Source organism: Agelaius tricolor, unplaced genomic scaffold (genome assembly GCF_023055355.1).
Source record: "Agelaius tricolor isolate 1412-34295 unplaced genomic scaffold, bAgeTri1.0.p SCAF_3, whole genome shotgun sequence".
Taxonomy (NCBI): domain Eukaryota; kingdom Metazoa; phylum Chordata; class Aves; order Passeriformes; family Icteridae; genus Agelaius; species Agelaius tricolor.
The window spans coordinates 34,203,529-34,223,797 of NW_027269263.1; the positions used below are offsets into that span (position 1 = coordinate 34,203,529).

General features: G+C 38.4%; 1 protein-coding gene across 1 annotated transcript in view; it reads right to left on the reverse strand.

Annotated features, from left to right (window-relative positions):
• Nucleotides 1-2,374: 2,374 nt before the first annotated feature.
• TPH2 (tryptophan hydroxylase 2) overlaps nucleotides 2,375-20,269 on the reverse strand; it is a 50,416-nt gene continuing 32,521 nt past the window's right edge. Inside the window, exons 9-11 of the mRNA XM_071423414.1 lie at nucleotides 11,441-11,536; nucleotides 3,224-3,357; nucleotides 2,375-3,130 (exon numbers count right to left, since the gene is read on the reverse strand). Of these exons, the coding sequence (XP_071279515.1) occupies nucleotides 2,956-3,130; nucleotides 3,224-3,357; nucleotides 11,441-11,536 (405 nt within the window). The 3' untranslated portion in view covers nucleotides 2,375-2,955. The remainder of the gene's footprint in view (nucleotides 3,131-3,223; nucleotides 3,358-11,440; nucleotides 11,537-20,269) is intronic.

A 20,269-nucleotide genomic window follows, 5' to 3' on the forward strand; every position in this document is an offset into this window, starting at 1 on the left:
AAATGAAACGCATGAACCATGTCTTGGTTTGCAAATGAAACTTGGTATTTGTATTTGCTGTCATGTCTCAGAGTGTTGTTTTTCATTTTAGGCTTTGCATGGTAGTAAACACTGCAACGGTTTACATTCATTAAGCTTGGGCCCATTTACTCTGTGCAGGCAAAGCAAGTTCATATATCTCAGACCCATAAAGCATCAGTTCAGAATTACACAGGAAATAAATGAGACTAAGCCAGAAGTCCAATTTCCAGAGTCCAGCTCACTAAAGCTAAACAAGTACCATATATAAATATGGCCTATTCCAAATAAAATGTTAGTGTAATTTGATAACTGTCAATAATTCCCTCATTATGCCTAAATGAGCTTGTCATCCAAGGAGATTGCTGCATGGCTGATCTTAATTTGCTAATAAAAACCACACAGAAGAATTTCAGCTAAGCTGAAACTATGTGATTCATAAAAGTGCAACAGTGCACTTTTTAAAGCATTCCTTCCCAGTCCTGGCTCCTGACTGGCTGAAGCCCAAAGCCAGTTTGCTCTGCAGCCTGTAAGATGGCAGCTTTGCTGTGTAAGAACAATGAGTGATTGTCTCTCTAAATCACTATTATTCCTTAGCCCATTATAGTTAATTTATTTTTAATCATGTTGTATAATAGAAATAAAATCATTGGATTAAGCATATATCTAGCAGTGGGAGCCCATTATCCTTTGACAATGTTCTGTGTCATTGACATTATATCTTCACTGTAGACAGTTTCCTTGCCATCATTAGTACTAGAATGACTATTGGATTTCAAGGGTTTCTCCCTAATCCATAATGAGATTTACTTGCTAACAGCACAAAACAAAACAAAGATATGCTTCTATTGTTTTACTGCTATGGAATTCTTATTTTAAGCTATTCAGAAAAGTTAAATATAAATCCAGATATTATAAGTATTTAAAGTTTTCCTGCATCATTCTGATTCAAGGGAAAGCCTTGGTAACTTTGCAAGCTTTGAATCTTTGTTGCTTATTGTGGCTTTATTTTACTTAACCAAGCAACAATACCTTGCCAGTTCTTGAACTAAGTAAAAGTTACTATTTCTTGCACAATGATTTTTTCAGACTGGTTAAAGCAAATCTCAGTACAGTCCATTTTCTCCAGAAAGGGCTACAAGGGGTTCATCTGATTCCATGGAAAGAAAGAGGGAGAAAGTTTCCTGCTAAGGTTGCCAGCAATTCCTCTGTGTTAAGGGCTAGCTAAGAGTCAGCACTAATGTTGGGAGGTTAAAAACTCCTCAAGCATCCTGATCCCCATGGGATAACTCAACAGCTCTTTGTTTGTACCAATGGCAGTCACAGTTGAATCTAAAAGTAGATTTTTCCACACCCTATTAACAGCAGCATTAGAATGCAGCAGGGACCATCCACAGAAAAAAGCCTTTTCTGTTATCTCACAGTTATCTTTGAGGAGGTGGCAGACATCCCTGTGAAAATTATCCTTATAGCTTGCCTCTTATTTAAGGATATGCTGGTACTATCAAGTGGTGCCTTTTTAATGCTGAAATTGCTAGCAATATTTAAGAGTCTCTGCACGACTCTTTCAGCTGGGAGAGCAGCTTCAATAGTTACCTATTTTCCATATATGTAGACAAGCTGTGACACTTTCACCCTTATTGACATGATCTGCATAAGCCATGTGGTTTCCATTAAGAAGGGTCCACACAATATAGTCAACTCTCCATTATCTTGGCTAATAGGAGAATAGAATAACCCAGATAAAGGAAAGACATGCATAATTATTACTTCCAGATAAGAGCCAGCTCAAATATTTCTGCACTGTGCTCCCCAGACAGAGCTTGTACTTCTGTCAGAGCTTGCCAGCTTAGAGTTTATTAAGTCAGGCATTACCTGCATCCATCTGATACAAGCAAGGCAGCTTGGGTGTTCCTATGATTTAATCACTCCACAAATACTCTAGTAACTGAAAATCATCTCAGCCATAATTAAGTAACAACTTCCTTATTCACCCTTTTATATGTTCTGATACTGGCACAGTGTAGACCCAGTCAAGCATGGCCAAATCAAGGTTGAGTGTAGAATAATGAGGAAAGGCAAACTATGCCTGAAACACAAGAGGAGTTAAGGTCAAGACACAAGGGAATGCAGAAGACATACAAGGATGTAGAAGGACTTTGGATTCACATGTAACAGTGACATTAAAACAAGTGCTTAATCTCTTATTTCCAGATAGCAACCTCAGAGGAAGCACTCTCAGGACTGTCACAGGTAACACATGTGAACTACAACTACCTTTCTACATGAACTGTCAGAGGTTTCTTTTTTTAGTGTGTTGCAATTGCTCAGTCACATTGAACATTTGTCACTTGTGGGTTCTCATTATGTATAATCTTCACAGACCACTTAGTACCAATACATAACCTTCCTGATCTCTGATAGCTACTGGTACATAAATTGTATTGTTCTGTCACGAGAGACACTAAGTTCTGTAACAGATATATGGACAAAAGAGTGTCTTTACCGTTAGAGAAAGAAATACTGTTTTCTTACAAAGAAAATTAAAATGTGGCAAACAATTCTTTTTCTGGATTCTTATGGAAGGGATAATGAAGAAATAAAGTCAGGCCTAATGAAATCAGCAACACCATTTCTTAAACATTGAAGTGAATCATTTTATGGAAACCAAACTGTTGCCAGGAAAGTTTTTTAATGGTATACTTGTACATGACATTGTGCTGAAGAATTGATGATTACATTCTGCCACATTCCATGTTTCATTTACAAATTAGCATTGCCTTGGTTTGTCTGCACATTACAGTTAGACAGAGCTACACAATAATGCAAGCCACAGGCCAAGCTGTAAAGGGAAAACTGATGGCTCTGATAAATTAGCCATCTCATGTAATTGGCTACAGAAAGAGCAACTGACAGCAAATCACAGTGCCAAACATATCAAATCCCTAAATATCTGTTCATTTTGCTTAAAGCATCACATACAGTGTTTAGATCACTGCGGAGGTCCTGGACAACATTTTCTATACTCCTGGTATCCTTCAGAATCTCAATGCTTTGCGTGTATGGATTGAAATACACAGAGAAGGGACGATTGATTGATTTGGCGAAGTCCCTGAAAGGAAAAAAAGAAAATTAACTTCCTTTTTTTTTTCCCAGCCACTAAAGAAGAGAAAATTAGATTTTTGAGTCAGGGAAAATAATTTACCTCATCTTTTCTTTGGCCTCTTCAAAACTCTCTGAAACAAAGTAAACTTCCTGGAAAGTAGTGATAAGGCATTCTTGCAAACAGGTTGTCTTTGGATCGAATGTTTTCACATTGGCCTTGTCAGAGAGAGCATGCTGCAAAATACACCACAGGATCTGTTAAACTGGATTTTGATTATGCTGTGTATCTATATCAGCTGCTCATATATACAGCTTTTATATTGCTGTCCTGTATGTTTCCCACTAATTGGTAGCTCATCTTGTTTTACATATAGTGGTTTTTCTGTTTGAACAGTCAACAGAATTTGTTATTTAACAGGCTCCTACTATGGGAGATGGTTTTTCACCTTAATAATAAAATAATAAAGAGGGTGTTAGAAATGCAACTGCCATGAACATATACAGATGTAAATGTTCAGATGGAAAAAGAAAAATCATCAAATAACCATTCTTGAAAAATTATCTATACAATTACAAACATGTATTGTCCCCAAAATCTCATTTAACTAGCAGAATTCATCTTCATCTTGGTGGGTAAATTGGGTCAGACTAAACCATTTATGTAATCTGTACTTTACATTTTCAAGTTAAAACCATATAGTATTTTCCTGACAGCAAAAGTGAAACTACATATCTGAAAACCCATTCAATAATGGCAATGTATTGCAAGACAATGAAATGCATTACTCTTCTGCCACACAACCTGAGCAATAATGCTTCACATAGTACTGCAAAGAAAAAATAACTAAACAGATATAGATAAGTACAAGAGACATTGGGCAGATAAGGCAAATGCTACGCAGAGCAGAGATTTCTGATCAGCCTTTCTCTTTATATGACTTTCACAAGTCACTAGAAAAGAGAGGTTCAGAACTGAAAATCAGGTACTGAGACATTTTCCAGGAAAATGTTTTCTCACTCCCCTTTCAACTTGAATACTTGGGTTGGCTTTTGCATCTATCTTATCTTCTAGAGCACACATATTTTCATTCTCAGTCCTCTGTTACAGAAGTATAAGGTAAGAAAGCAGAACATATTTAGGTCACCTTTCAACCTTCTTTAGTCCCCTGATACCTATATGGAGTGAAAATATGAATGAAAAGCATAAAGAAATGACAGGGAGGAAGCAGATCCCTGAGGTCCAAAGGTGCCTCCGATTTCTTGACTTTCCATCTGCTTGGACATTCTTTATAGTGAAGTAAAGTATTAACCTTAAGGTATTCACAACTTTTATCCTTGCTCTTGCTTATACTCATTCCTAAATCCCTGTGAAAGGCTCTGAAAATATCACACTAACTCTCAACCTGAAGTCTCCAAATAGCAGGACAGAAAACTGGAACAAGAGCCTCTTCCTCCCACCTCCTCTCTCTCCAAAAATAAATACATGAAAAATTAATGCATGGAATCTTAAAATGTCAGGGAATTAACTTTCTTTAGTACATGTATATTTTCCTTCTCACAAGGTTTGCTGTTTCTAGCCAGCCATCAGTTAAACAGGTTTGAAACAAATATAAACAATGGTCTCTCAACCATCATCCTCTTCTATAAGGGCTGCAAGAACAAGCTCACCTTATTAGGCCCCTGTCTATATCCCTGTTGTCACTTTTTCTTTGCAGAACCATGGCATGGTTGAATGCTTATAAATTAAGGCATTTACCTCCTTCTCTCAAAATGAATTTGCCTTTTCTCACTTGGAATTATAATAGATTCCCTGGGAGGGTATCTATAGATAAAAATCTCCTCTTAAGGTGCTTTGTGCTTCCAGGTGAGACTTGGTGGCTCAAATGTCTAAAGCACAAAGTTTCAAAACTCTGACTGGACTGAGTGAGGTTGATTCCTTGCAGAGAATGAAGATGATGATACAGGCCATGATTCCATAGGAACTGACTACTTCTGGCTCATGGATTCTTTCCTGTACTGTGAAAGGGTCAACAGAAAGGGGGATGCTGTTAACTTCTCTACTTACTAATGGCCTCTGATGGGCCAGGCCTAGTCCTTGGGACTGAAGTTATCAGCATCGAGAAGGGATCCAGCCTGTGGCTCCAACATTGTGAACAACTCTTCTAGTTCACTGAACCCTAATTTTATAAAAGGAGAAACTTTAAAGAGAAGGAAAGGCTGATGCTAGCACAGGAGATATCCCCTTAGCAAGCCTTTCTAGTTATTCTCCTCAGATTATCCATATGAAATGACTGATTCTTTCTGGATCCCAGTTTAGTTATACATTAACAGAGCTGCTGTTTCACAAAGCAACTCTTCAGAGAGTGGAACATGAGGACAGCAGCACATGTGCACCCTGGAAACCAAGAGTAAAATATATCATGCCTTCAAAATTAGGTGACAACAGATCAATTATTCTTAGGATTGCAGTTTGGAAATAAAAGGTGTAAATTCTGGTGAATTTACCCCCACCTGAGATCCCTGTCTCCCCTCCAAATTCTTTTGGCTCTTAGATCAAGTAGGAATTGTCATGGCTACCAAAGCAATGTTTCCATCTTTGCAAGTCTAGATGGTGTTTTCAAACTGCACAGCCTGGCATCTGTAACATCTGCTATTGAGGTGATATGCTGACACCAGCAACACCAGAGATCAGCAATTGAAATGAGCCTACAGACAAACCTTCAGAGACACCATTATCTCATGTGAATAGAATGGTCAAGACACCGACTCAAAGCTGACCAGAGCATTTATCAGAAACTTTACAGTGCTGTAAAATGCTGGACGTTGGCAATCTCAACATTTTGAAGTACATATTCTTAACAACAAAAAAAAAAAAATTGTCTGGTGAGTCCAAAAGCTTTCAGCTTCCAGCCTGTGTTTTTTAAATACATGTTATTCACTTATGGTTTGGTTGGACATTCAGTTCTTTAGTGAACTCAAATGAGTAAGTACCCAATATGTATTTCTCCATGAGAAACCTCTGTGTTATCCACCTCCAATGAGATGTTAGGGCTAGCACTCATGGAAAATAGCTTTTGGTAAAATAGGGCATCTCACCATCTTATGGATCTGTGATAACTGTCTCTAACAGCCCATTCATACAGACTGTACTGGTAATGCTAGTAATACTATTGGTGAGTCTTCTTCAGTTCAAGAAATAAAAATTTGGAGCGAAACTTTGACATGAATCACTGATTCTCAGGAAAAGCAGCAGTATCAGACAGCTTAAGAAGTAGACAATCATGTGTACTGAAAATAAGCATAACAATAAAGAAATGCTTCCACTTCCTGCCAGATGAAAGGTTCAAAGCGTGATTGAGGTGCCTAACAATAGGTGTCTAAGGCCTAGGCTGTCTGATGTATTGTACAGAGAATGGAAGATAGAGCACAGGATCTAAAGAAGCCTTTTACACATTTCTGCGGTGGCGGCTGGTCAGAAATACTAGGGCATGTCAGATGGCACCAGGCATTTACACTGCACAACTGTGAATCATTTCCTAAGTGACCACTATCACTGACACATGAAAAAAGAGTTCGGTCTTGTAATTCCTCCTTTGAGTATAAAAATGGATTGCAATAATACAACTCAGAGCTTTTCAGGTTTGAGAAAGAAAATAAATGAAACAAAACCCAAAAAAGTAAAATCTTCAGCTAGCAAGGGGAAAACTTGAGATGAGTTATAAATACTGCACTGTCTGAAAAGTACAGGAGGGCAGAATAGGAACACAGGTGAGAAGCTGTGTGAGTGCCAGTGCTGATTTTATCACCTTGTTTTCCCAGGGGGAGTACATAGAGTCTTGAAAAACCTGCTCTTAAATGTTTTCCTGCTTATCTACAAAATGTGTTGTGAATCTGACAGTGTCCTGTATTACCAGAAAATTTTGTTCAATTGTGTAATTTTATAGAAATTCTAGAAAAATATGGAAAATCTCTCTATTTAAAGATTCTTAAAATTAACACCTGGGATCCAGGAGTTGTTTTCTTCATCCTCTTCAGTAAACAGAGCCAAAATTTGCATTTTAATATTTTTTTTATAAAGTCTAATGCTGGCACTTCTTACATTATCATTAAAAAATACAATTGGATACTGTACTTGACTTTAAATATTTATAGAGAGATTTTAAGTCTACCTCTCTGTTCAGTAGAGAAGCATACAAGAGGGATGTATGACTTGATCTACAGCCAACTGAAGTTGATAGGAGACTCCTTTAATGAAAGAGTTCAAGAGAGCATCACACAAATTAAATGGATTAAAGTTTCCAAAGACATTTGAACTGCTTTTTAGAAACAGTTTTAATAATTGAAATGTACATTATTTCCGCCTTATCTCCAAGCCCCAAATACATACTGTGTAATAGTGTTAGCTAGAGTTAACCTGACTATATTAGGCAGAACACTTTATAACTACTTACTGTATTATTCTATTCCCCCCAGGCTTCATTTTTAATCTTCTCTTTCTCGTTATTTTGTTGCTTTTAATTTTTTTTCTACTTGATGCTTTCATAGCATGGACATAAGGAGATGCATTTTTCATTATCTGAAATTTTAGGTCTAAATACTGAGTGGGGAAAAAGATTTCAAGGGAATCCTATAGTGATAGGCTGGTGCACACATTTCTCTAGCTTTTACAGTTATTTGTTACTAGAACTGTTGACCAGATTTGTGAAGTGGAGCAGTGTAATACAGAAACAGGGATGACTGAACAAGCCATTCAGTCCTCTAAACAGCCCAAATATTGCTTGCCATTTCTGCCCTGCAAATAGACTCATGTACTTCTAGAAATTTATACAAATTATACATAAAATTGACCACCATTTTATTTCCTGTGCATGCTGCTGCATTGAAAAGAGAGCTGATAGGGACAGAAGTTGGAGAAAGGCTTTTCTTCTTGCTCACAAAGCACATTAATAAAAAATGCCTGTGCAGTCTCAAGGGCACCCTCAGTAAATTTGCTGAGAACACCAATTTGGGCAGGAGCATTGTTCTGATGGGGAGCAGGAAGGCTCTGCAGAGGATCTGGACAGGATGGATCAATGGACTGAGGCCAGTGGTTGAGGTTCAACAAGCCCAAGTGCCAGGTTCTGCACTTGGGTGCCGTCAAGCCCAAGCAGCAAGGAGTGGCTGGAAAGTGGCACATCAGAAAAGGACACGAAGGTGCTAGTCAACAGCTGAACATGCACCAGCAGTGTGCCCAAGTGGCCAAGAAGGCCAATGGCATCCCGGTCTGTATCTGCAATGGTGTGGCCAGCAGGACCAGGGCAGTGACCCTCAGCACTGGTGAGGCCATGCCTCAAGTCCTTGTCCAGTTTTGGGCCTCTCACTCAAAGAAAGACATTGAGGCTCTGGAGGGTGTCCAGAGAAGGGTAGTGGAGCTAGGGAAGGGTCTGGAGCACAATGATGAGGAGCAGCTGAGAGAACTGGGTTTGTTTATCCTAGAGAAAAGGGATCTCAGGGGAGACCTTTTCACTTTCTATAGTTACCTACAAGGAGATTGTAGCCAGGTGGGGGTTGGTCTCTTGTCCCGAGTGAAAAGTGACAGGAGAAGTGGAAATGTCTTCAAGTTGTGCCAGGGGAGGTTTAGATGGGACATTAAGAAACATTTCTTCACCAAAATGGTTGCCAAACATTGGAGTAGGCTGCCCAGGAAAGTGGTTCAGTTACCATCCCTGGAAGTATTTAAATGATGTGTGGATATGGCACTTGAGGGCATAACCTAGTGGCATATTTGGCAGTGCTGGGTTAACAATTGGACTTGATCATCTTAGAGAACTTTTCCAACCTAAAGTAGTCTATGGCTCTAAATTCAAGTTAGCAAAACTCAACATTTCAAGATCTGCCTTCCTAGTGGCAGGGATACATAAGTATTTGAGCTTCTATGGGCCACAGCCATTCCCATCTGAAGTGTGGCAGAAGTTATTTCTGAAAGGATGTCTTCACTCTGACACCTGTGAGAAGTACGAGTGCTGCACACATGACAGGGACATGTCATGGCCATGCAAACTGAGTCTCCTATTCATCCCCACTCACCAACGCTGAAATAAACAGCATTGTTCTCATCATTTTCAGAGAAATTGCTGCCATCAATAAGGATTTCAGTTACAATCAGGATCTCAACAACAGTCTATTTGCATGACCTTCCTTCAGGTCAAGGAAGAAAATTGCCCTCCTAGTAGAAGCTAGGAGGGAGATTGTTTTCTCAAAAAACAGGAGAAAGTGACAATGGCTTGATGCAAGGCTGTGCACCAAAGTCATGTGTGCCCAGACATTCTCTTTCCAAAGCACCTCCCCAATAATATTTTGCTGACAAGAAGCACATTCATGCCAAGATTGTGGTTCAGAAATGGCTTCTCCCATGGTCATTTTATCAGAAAACTTAGTCGTTTTTTACATTTTTTCCTTAACTTTTACCTTCTTTTCTACCCTGGACCATACTTCCACAGACTTTTGAATATTTTTCACCTTATCAGTCCCTTCATGGAGCATATGTCTACTTTTGGTATGGTGCTGTTCTGTTCCCACAGCACAAAAGTGCTTAGTTTATCAATAACTGAAATTTTAAACTTAAGAGCAGTATATGCAAGATCTGGTGAAATTTAGTATCTTATGATACACAAGAGGTCAAATCAGATGATCTAGTAGTCCCTTCTGGCATCGTATCTACAAAATATATATGTAGTGTAACAGAGAAGTATATAATATTATTGACTTAGAGCAAAATTATTATGATATATATCTGGCCATAACACTGCAGCAGATCAATATAGTCCATTAATGTGCAGATTATTTAGCTTTTAACATTGCTTTTCAAAATGATTATTTTTTGTGTTTATACTCTGAGTTTACTGCTGAGCAAAGAACCCAGATTTGGGGTCACAAATGTGTGGTACCAAATATGCACACTTCACAAGAATAATGCATTTGTTTATGACATTGATGGTAGAAGATTTATTATGTTCTTGACTATTCATTTCTTCTTTTTTATGCCCTTAGATTTTGTAAATGATATGGTAGGTATTTTCAGGGTCATCACCTTGCAACTTTAACTGTTAGTTTAAATAAAAGGTCTGATTCTTTAGAGAATCCTGCAGAGTTTGGGGCTTAGCACTGAATGTTGCTGAGCCAAAGGAAAACAAGTGGGGCATCTTCATCTCTTTTCATTCAAACAACTTTGCACTGTGAGTATAAAATATTGCCAGGCAGATACGGAATGTTTCTGTGGCTGGAGTATGCACAGAACTGAGAGCAACTCTAATGCAATCAAAGAAAAAGCACTAGAGAAGGTAAATTTCTTCAACAGTTTTTACTACTGGAAGTACAGCAGTTTTACTAATGAGCTTCACCCCAAATATTCACAGTTACAGGTAAAACAAATAGCAGAAAGAGACTGAGATACTTCTATTAAACTACCAAGTAGCTCACTGAAAGCCAGCCCTGGAGGGCGAGAAGATGTGGAAACTCAAATAAACAATGCTGCAAAATAGTTTTCAATACTCTTCCATATGTGCTTTCTAAGTCCAAATGTTTACCTGCAAATCCACCAAGAGTTCATCTGGGTCTCTGAAGGTGGTACTCCCCCCTCTCTTTACCCTTCCCTTCCCCCTTGCTGAGAGATGTATTATGTCCCAAAATACTACAACTGTGACAAAATACCTTTTGCCCATTCTCCATGTTTTCTAGGCATTAAAAGAGGCAATAAATTATCCACTTCAACTACTCACACCATGTAAGGTTAAACACTTTCATCCTTAAAAGAATAGGGCTCTATGTATTGTGACAGAGGCAAGTTCAATGTGAGTTCATATGCATTCCTTGACTTTAAATATGATTAATCATATCAGGACTTTAATGAATGCTGTTCTTTTCATATCAATAATGAATCCACTCAGGTACACTGGATTACTTAGAACAGAATCATGTCTGATTTCTAGCACTTTTTTGAGAGTATTAAAAATACGTGCTCCTCATCCAAACAAAGCTTTTAGAGCCCAAGGCACTCTTACTTGCTAGAACCCTTGAGCCCCCTTTGACAAGAAATGAAAATTCAAACAGAAATCACTTTTTTAGTTTATAGTTGCTTTGGTACTTTGGGCCTTACAAGTCCATTTCATGCTTCAAGTGCCAGCTGATATTTCAAACAAAGCTTTTAGGTCAATACTGTATTTTAAATACAAGCTTTTTATCTTGAGAATTTTAACTGTTATTTGAAAGTCAATATTATTAATATCCACCTATTTTTTTTGTTAAGATAAAAATTTTACTATGCTTTAAGGGTACATACCTTTAACTCTCCAATAGAAGACAGAAGTCCTGCCCCATAAGCACGCAGTTGTCCTTCTTGCTTGCAAAGGCCAAATTCAATCGTAAAGAAATAGCACTGTAAAATATACAGATATTCAGTACAAATAGTATAGTTGCAAACAGGCACTTCAGCAATAACAATCATATCATATTCACTTGCCCATCCCACTTCTTTAGAATCACTTACTTTGAATATAATCTCAGATAACGTGTATTGTTGCTGCTAAGTAATTTAAATGTCATGTTCAGCAGTAAGGAAGCTTTGCACAAAAATTTGGGATTTTGTTCTTTGTCTGGGTACACAAGCAGTTCACAGGAATGGCCAGTTAGGAACAGACAAGCAAGATCATTTTTAGTCATCAAAGGTGCTGATAGTAACCTACAGAGGTTTTTGAAACCTTCAGAAATAAATGAGATGCCTCAAAACAGAATCCTGCAAGGCAGTTGGTCTGACTGTCTAGGAGCATCTGAAGATCTCTAAGATGTAGTTCAGAGCACTAAGTTTTAAGCTCAAGCTGATATCACTTTAAAGTCTGAAACATACTTGAGTTGTCTTGAGTTAAAATTAATTTGCTTATATGTATGTGCTTAAGAGCCTTCCTGAGTTGAGGCCTTAGTCTTCACTAGATTTTATTCTGTCATAAATAAAGAATAAATATGGCATTTGGCTTCTTAAATTCCAGAAAGAAAATTATATTCAGTCAAATGAATTCACTTGATCAATGAATTCACTTGAACTATAGGAATTGTTTTTTAGGTCTACATTCCATCTGGTAATGTATCTGACCTGTAAAACTGATGACAAACTGCAAAAAGAGATCTGTTAAATCAACATTACAGTGTTGTATCTAATTTTGCTGTACCCACCTAACCATAAGGAAGACCATAAGAAGTACTGGCAGCCTACTGTCCACTAAATGCTAAAGATCACAGTCACTTCTGCTCTTATGGTACTGGATTTTACTTTGTTTTTTACAACACATCACATACTTTTTGATATTAGATCAAACATTTGAGATTAAGATGGTAACTATTTCATATTGTAAACACATGAAGGTTTTAGGAAGTTGAGATCTAAGTTATACAAAAATATTGCACATATATGTACACATATCCCTATATATGTTTGTGTTTATTACATAATCTGACAATTTCAGGTTTTGCACAAAGAGGCATAACTCCACTGAACCTAGAAGATTTATATGTCTTTGCAGGAGATATAAATTTAGGATAAGAAATTACCCAATATTTTGTACTAAATTTTAATTTTTTTAAGTAACTTCAGAATACATCCTAATACAATGTTGGTTTTTTTCCATTCACTTCCTCCTTAATCCAAACTGGGTTTCATGTTAAATATAGAAGACCCCAAATTAACAGCTCTTTTAAGTTCATCCAATCTTTAGAAATTCAAAAAACATTAATTTCTTGTCCTCATAAAAGTTTCTGTACAGCTAGTGATTCATACAGCATAGTACTATGAGGAAGGGTATAATAAAAAAAAGAATAAAAACTGATGAGCCCCATGTCTGATCCAAACCTGCTCAGTCAGCTGAGAAGAAGGAACCAGTGGCAGAGACTTCAAACATCTCAAGTCTGATTCCATCACAGTAGTCAAATGCAGAGATATCCATAAAGGAAGGTGAAAGCACAACATCATCAAATAAAACAAAACAAAGAAACAAACCCAAAAAAATCAAAGTTCCACCTCTGGCTTTGGTATTGACTCAGGTAAATCAAGCTGGCATAAAATTTTTCAGTACATCAGCTGATATCACCACTTAGGAGGTAGGCAAGACAACTGGTTTACAAAAATATTGTCTCAGGCACAAACAGCCAATAACACAAAATGACAAAGGCATTACAGAAGTAGTGAGTGAAGCTGAGAGACCTATCACAAAGAGTACAAATTTCGTTTCCTTGCCTATATATTTTGCCAGAACAGCTATCAGTAGGCCACAGTCCTGCTTGTATACATGCTGAAACTAACATACAGCTAGAAACTAACTACTCAGCTTTACACTTAAATCCTACTAACATCTTTGAATTTGTCCCCTTCTTCCTCAGGGTTCCATAAAGGAATCTATCAGGTAGTAGTTCTTATGCTGCTAACATTAACATCCTGACAGACATACAGCAGGATTAGACTCCTGATAAAACACAGTGATCATGCTCATTTTCATTTTTAAAACCAACAGCAGCTAAAAAGGAGTCTGGTGTTTATATGTTTTAGATCTGTAAGAGCTGCACTTAGTCCCCACATGTGAGGCACCTCTACTGTTGACCTTTCTTAGGCTGAAGAAGACCAAAAAAATGTCATGCTGCTCCCAGGAGAAAGTCAAATGCCCATTTAGCAATCTATAGGGCCAGCAGAGGGAAGGAGGAGAAATGTTCTCCACTCCTCTGAGGATGTGCACTCTGGGGGCTGGAAAGCACAGAAGGCAGAGGAGTCAACACAGGCACTGGAGAGAGCAATCCCTGCTGCCCAGGGTGAGCAGTATCCATGAGATAGGTAGGACGTGGTTCCACTTCCTCCTTGATGGATAGACAGTACTTAAAGAGGGAGCTTCTTTTGCACTGGTTCAAAAAATATTATAATTGTTACTGTAATAAAAGGGAGTCATATTTATGAGCTAGGGCTTGCTGGTGAGAGCCAATCTTTACTATTTATAAGACTTGTACTCGCAGTGTAACTAACTAAAATAAAACACATAAATGGCAATGTGTCTGCCTACTACAAACTTGTGATATCAAACTGCAGCATTAAGAAAAGCCTTTCAAATTAAAAGCTGATTTATAAATTTGCCACATGCAACAACTACAATTTTGTATTTAAGAGTGCCCTGCTTAGCCAAGAAAGTGCAAAGCTCACCCAATGCTGCCATCTTCAGATCGGTACTCAGCAATACACAATTCCCCCCACAGGTCTACTCACATCTGCAAAGGTGGCTCAGTGCACTAGAGTTTGCAGGCTTTGGTAAGTTGTGTCCTCAAGCCTACAAACATCGAGGCAAACTGATAAGGAGTTTAAATATTAACTGTAAAGCGACACTTTTTATTGACCAGACACATAGATACCCCAGTAAATGTGTCCTTTGTATGGCAAACTACAGTTGTCATATTCCATATTACACACAGGATAAGCCCACTGGAGTGGGAATGACTGAACAAAGCAGTGGCTGTTGAGATGAATACATCTTTTGAAGCCTCACCTGAAGACAAATTTGATTATTACACTGCTGTTACATGTAGGCTGGTGCAGGCACAAACAGGGTGATCCAGGCTCTCCTGGTCTGATTTGAAATCTTGGACTTCTCTCTGGCATACTCCCTAGACTGTGGCCCCAGATATTTGGTTCCTCTACAAACCATAGCATATCTGAACTTTACTTTCAGGTCCACCTCACCCTTGGGGTGAAGTGTGAGTTTGCTACAATTATAGATAGGCTCTTGAAGTAGGAAAGGTGGCTTTCCATGTTGTATAAATTCTAAAGTTCTCGAAGAGCCTTATAGTAAAACGCTGCTCTGTTAGTCAAATCAGCAAAATGAGATGAAGAATCAAAATGCCAAATGAGGGATTAGAAATAATTTTTATGCCAAGTGACATCAATCAAGACAGTGCCAGGAGCACAAGACTGTCTTCAGTATCATTTAATTCTATTTCTCTTATTTATTCAAAAATATATGAAAGATACTTTACAGTCATGCTCATGAAACATTATCTAATGGGTTCAAAATTATTCAACAGATGCATGGAAGAAAACCCAATTAAGGGCTATAAAATACTAATATAGCAGATTTCTTCTTTCAGAGCCCTTGAATCAAAAGTCATTGGCAAGTAAAGCAGTACATCAGGAAAATACCACCTTATGGCTTTCGACATATGCTGTCCTGCAGACATCTGCAATTGCCTGGGTCACAGACAAGATACTGGGGTAGCTCATCTGGCCAAGTGTATATATGATTTAAGGAGTCAGATCAGTTGTCCTGCTATTGATAGGAAAGATATAGAGAACATCAAGCCCTGGCAAACTCCAAACCTGGTCTTCAGGGTAAACATAGTGTCTCTTCTTTGTATTCAGATACTGCCCTGCATTATAAACTGGACTACCATAAGAAAAAGAAAAAATCAGTGACAGCTATGACAGCTAACAGAAAAAATCGTTATTCGAGGGTGCTTAGATATTTTCAAAGGCAGGAAAAAAGGTCTGATAGGCTCAATTCTCCTCACCTGTCTGGTTTCTAAGCCTTTGAAAATCCCTTCTCACACCACATCATTTTGCATTTGAGAATCTCCTTCCTGGGATCTGTGCAAAAAACTTGTGCATAGTGTTGAGTCCTAGTGTCACAGAGTCAGTAGAAAATCTGACTTTTTCATAAAAAGGCCTTTCAAGCCATTGCACTTTGCTTCATTTTCTTATGGTATAGCTAGAGACTGATACTTAAGTCACTTGGCAATTTTCAGCACAAAGTATAGCATGAGATTTTATCTGTTTTCTGAAAGTACCTTATGAAAATGTTGTCAGGATGAGTCCTGAGAACACCAATCATGTCAAGAGCTAATTCACTTGTGCTCCCTTGTGCCACAAGTGGGGAAGAATGACAGATTCGTGTAATTGCACGACTGCAATCCTGATACATGGGCAGAAGACTCACCACTACATGAACTGCCAATGTCATGGACCTACAGCTCCAAACTGATGCGTAATAGCACAAATAATCACTTTATATGTACATAAAATTAGTTGCCCTGAAGACAATACAACTATTAATATATGTAAGTACTTGAAAGACCAGCGCCAAATAAATACCCTTAAGAAAATATATTTACCTTGTTTCTACAGGATTTCAGATTTCAAAGGATATTTGACTGTATCACTCAATTCAAATGCATGTGATATGTTCACAATATGCAGAGATTAATTCCTTTTTCTTTAGGAGTCCTTTGGTATTTTTGCTCTAAAAATATTCACCTAGAGATTAAATCTCTCATATAGTTGTAATTATCTCATAAATAAATAATTATATACCACTGAAAGACTTTTAAAAATTTTTTTCCCATTGTTAGAAATTAATCCTAAGAATTAATGAAATAAAAATGTTTTCATTCCCCCTGTGAAAGGTGTTCAAATTGCAAGCAACTCTCAACTCAGAAATATATGTGACTCTCATTTGTGCTTTCTTTCTTCATTCAGAGCTGGTGCAAATAAATTTTTGAATAGTTGTTTATTTTTCAATCTCAAAAATATCAATAGTCACCAAAAAAAAAACCAAAACACAGCTGACATTTCACATTTGACTGAATTATTCAAAATTCAGTGTGTTGACTAGTATCAGGAATGCTCTACTACAAGAAACAGATAGATGTAACAAAGGTAACCCAGGCAACTAGCCAATACAGCCCAGTGTTGGAGCCCAGACCTCAAGCAATAGCAGCTATTTGACAGCTATTCATGCGGGAACATTATTGAGCAGAAATGCAGGGAGATTTTTGAACAACAAATAAATCTCATGATGAGCTTGTGAATAGATCAAAAGCAGAGGAGTAAAATTCGATAGCCAAGTCTCATTATAGGTGATTCACTTACCTCCAACAAAGGCAGTAACCCTATTCACAACCAACAGCATTTCTAAATAAAAAAAACAAAGTTTAATTCTTCAGATTTACCTTCTTGAAGAATTTTTTTTTAGTCTGCCACTTTGAAAAGCATTTAGGCTCAGTGAAATGAGGTTTCCTTCAGGGATTGCAAAGTGAATATATTTAACAATAGCCTCCTTTTCCCCCTCATCTCGCTTCTTCACATTCAGACCTTTCACTGAAGGTGAATGCTTGGAACAATCTCTTTCTAAACAATAGTTTGAGTAGATGTGGTGCTGCTCATTAGAGCACTCTGGGACAGACACACACCAGCCTTCGCATTTCTGACAGTCACAGCACACAGTACCACTATGTGCAAATTCCTCTAATGCAAGGCTTGACATACTCAGACAAAGCATGGCCTAGAGTTAGCTCTGGGAGGCTTAACCCCTCGTGAATATTTTGAAATTATACTTGTTTTTTCAGGAGTTTCTGCAGAAAAACTCGTAATGGTAAGCAAAATAAAATTACCATCATGCATTGTTTAAGGAGCAGAAAATGTACCGACCTCAAGCAGCACAAGTAAAGAGGTAACACTTTACCTCCAGCACTGGGGAGCCCAGCCAAGACAAGACAATGTGTATGGCAGCTGTCAACCTTGCAGGTGCAATATGACTTCCAGAATAAGACCTGGAGAACATTCCTACAAACAATTTTGTGTCTCTTGAGAGAATATTTCTGTTGTTCATTCTCACATGAAGGAGGCCCTCTTGCTGCTCTAAAGAGCAAGCAGAGAGAGAGAGGAGGATGAAGCACTTCTGGGATTTTTCTGCTGTTGCAAAAGTTACTTCCCACATAGCTGAAGTCACATAATATCCCACTCCATGTTTGAATTACTTCAGAATAACCTGAACTTAGGTTTGCTCTGTGCAAAGATGATGTCTGTCCAGCCCACTCATTTTAACTCAGTCAAAAACCCTGGAGTTCTTTGAGGGTGAAGAATCAGGAACTTATGCAGAAATCTGGTGTTTCCTGGCAAGGCAGCAATTCCCTTCCACCAAAGCTAGTGGTCACAGAGATGGTGCAAAAAATCAATGCCACAAAAAGCACACTTGCTCAACACTGCCAGAAAAAGAACTCCTAGTTTTTTCAACATAATTAACTAACAGTGCTGAAGCTTAATATGCAGCTAAGAAGATGAGATCACTGAAACTAGAAACTGCTGCTTAGATAATTGTTAAACATAAGTCATTGAAGCCCTAATGCTTTGCCCTTCCTATTTCTCCTTCCCTGTCATTTGACTCTTATCTAGAATAACTTCTAAAACATGGGGGTTTAAGGTTTATTAATTTCATGTGGAGTTATTAAGAAAAAATGATGTGCAATAATGAGCCATTTCCTTTCCACTTTATTTTACAACATATAACATGAATTCACATTCAGTGCTCCCTATTTTAGCTGAAGAGAGTATTTGCTCATTTCTTTTTCAAGCTGTTGGTTCAAATTTCAGTCATCCAGAGATTTCACACAGGTAACATAACAGGGACAGTGAGGGTTTTTGACATGTTAGCTGGGACTACATGAGATGGGGTCCTCTGAAAGTGAATTTAAAAAATAAAAAATAAAAAGCTGAGCATATCACAGCTGTTCACACTCTTCTGTGTGCTGTGCTGCCTCATATGACACATTGGTTCATTGAGATCCTTCAAAATTCACAGGCTGCAAGAAGGGACTGTCTTTACCGCTTTTCCATTCCTATTTTACCCCTCTTTTTCCTGCTACTCTTACAGATGAGGACTTGGCACTAACACAAACAAAGCAAGAATGGTCCTGATTTGTTAGGATGCAGGGGCCAGGGCTAGCACTCCACAGTGTTCTCTTCAGCCTTGTGGTTTATGCTACAGCTTGGAGAGTATGATTCCTCCAGCAAAGAGCCAGGGACTTGAACAATGACAGGAGGCATCACAAAAGTGAGAGAAAATTTGAAACAAATAAACATACAAAGAGATCATTTGTCTGTCCTTTGCCTGACAGCATACTCATTTTATGGGTCAATGACCCTAGGACTGTTGCCCCAAATTGTGAACTGCCTTGCTTAGAAGAATATCCAGAGAATACCAAAAAACCGGCATCCAGAGCCCGAATCTCTACAGAAGCCTAGCTCAGTTCTCAGGACATATTTACCACAGTTACTTGTAGACCTCAGCCCCAGTCCAACATTTTTTGTCCTTCTCTAAAAAGGCCATTTTCCACTCCACAGCAAGCATGCTAAGCAGGTGACTCAGAAGAGAAAGCATAAACTTGCAGCACTCCATGAAATACTCTTCAGGATGGGGAGGGAGAGTTCATCCTTTTGAAAATGCTGCAATGCTCCAAGGAAACCGCAAAAGGGGAAAACTGGCAGAGGATTCCCTTGTGCTTATCCTGGGAGAAGCTTTAGACAGACTGGCAAAGTAAATCCAGAGATTATCAAGTCACAAAGGTGAAGCAACTAATCACAACACAGGCTACCCTCACTTTTTTTATCAGCAGAGAGTTTACTGAACCACTGCCCTGTGCCAGTCCACTGTCAGAATTCATTACTCTGAGCTGTGAGGCCTCTTTAGAAACCACCCTGGGCCAGCCCAGAGACAGACCCCCGGCATCCTCCCTAACAGGTGTTCCCCTGAGGAGGGCACCAGGCTCCTGTGGTGCTTCTCCTGATGCCATTCCCTGAAGCAGGCTGTGTCCTCGCTAATTGCCAGGCCAATTACTGCCTGTGACAGCTGTACTGCAGGGAGTGATGCAGGAGAGCCACTGAGACTCCCATGTCATTTTAGCCAAGGAGGGGTATGAGCTTCTTGTGTACAGGATCAGCTGCAAAACTCCTGATGTACCTACTAATGAGGGGAGGCTATATCTTCAGAAAGGGGAGCAGCCTCCTGGGGTTGCAAGGATGTCAGACCTTTTTCAAGTTCTGTAACTGAGGGGGCAAAAATGTATTGAGAGAAGAGACAGGGACAACTGGCCAGTGAAGTTTTAAAATTCTAATTTCAAGGGGAAAATGCACTATTTCTTCACAATCATTAATTTCAAATTTATTTCTGAAGAGCAAAAAAGAGGTAGGATTTCATTCCAAAATTACCACCAGCCACATTAATTTTCTAAACATTTTAAAAAGAAAATTAAGTTATTGTATCTATTTACTGAAAAGTGATTTAATAGCTGACTTGTTTTCAAACATCACAGTTTC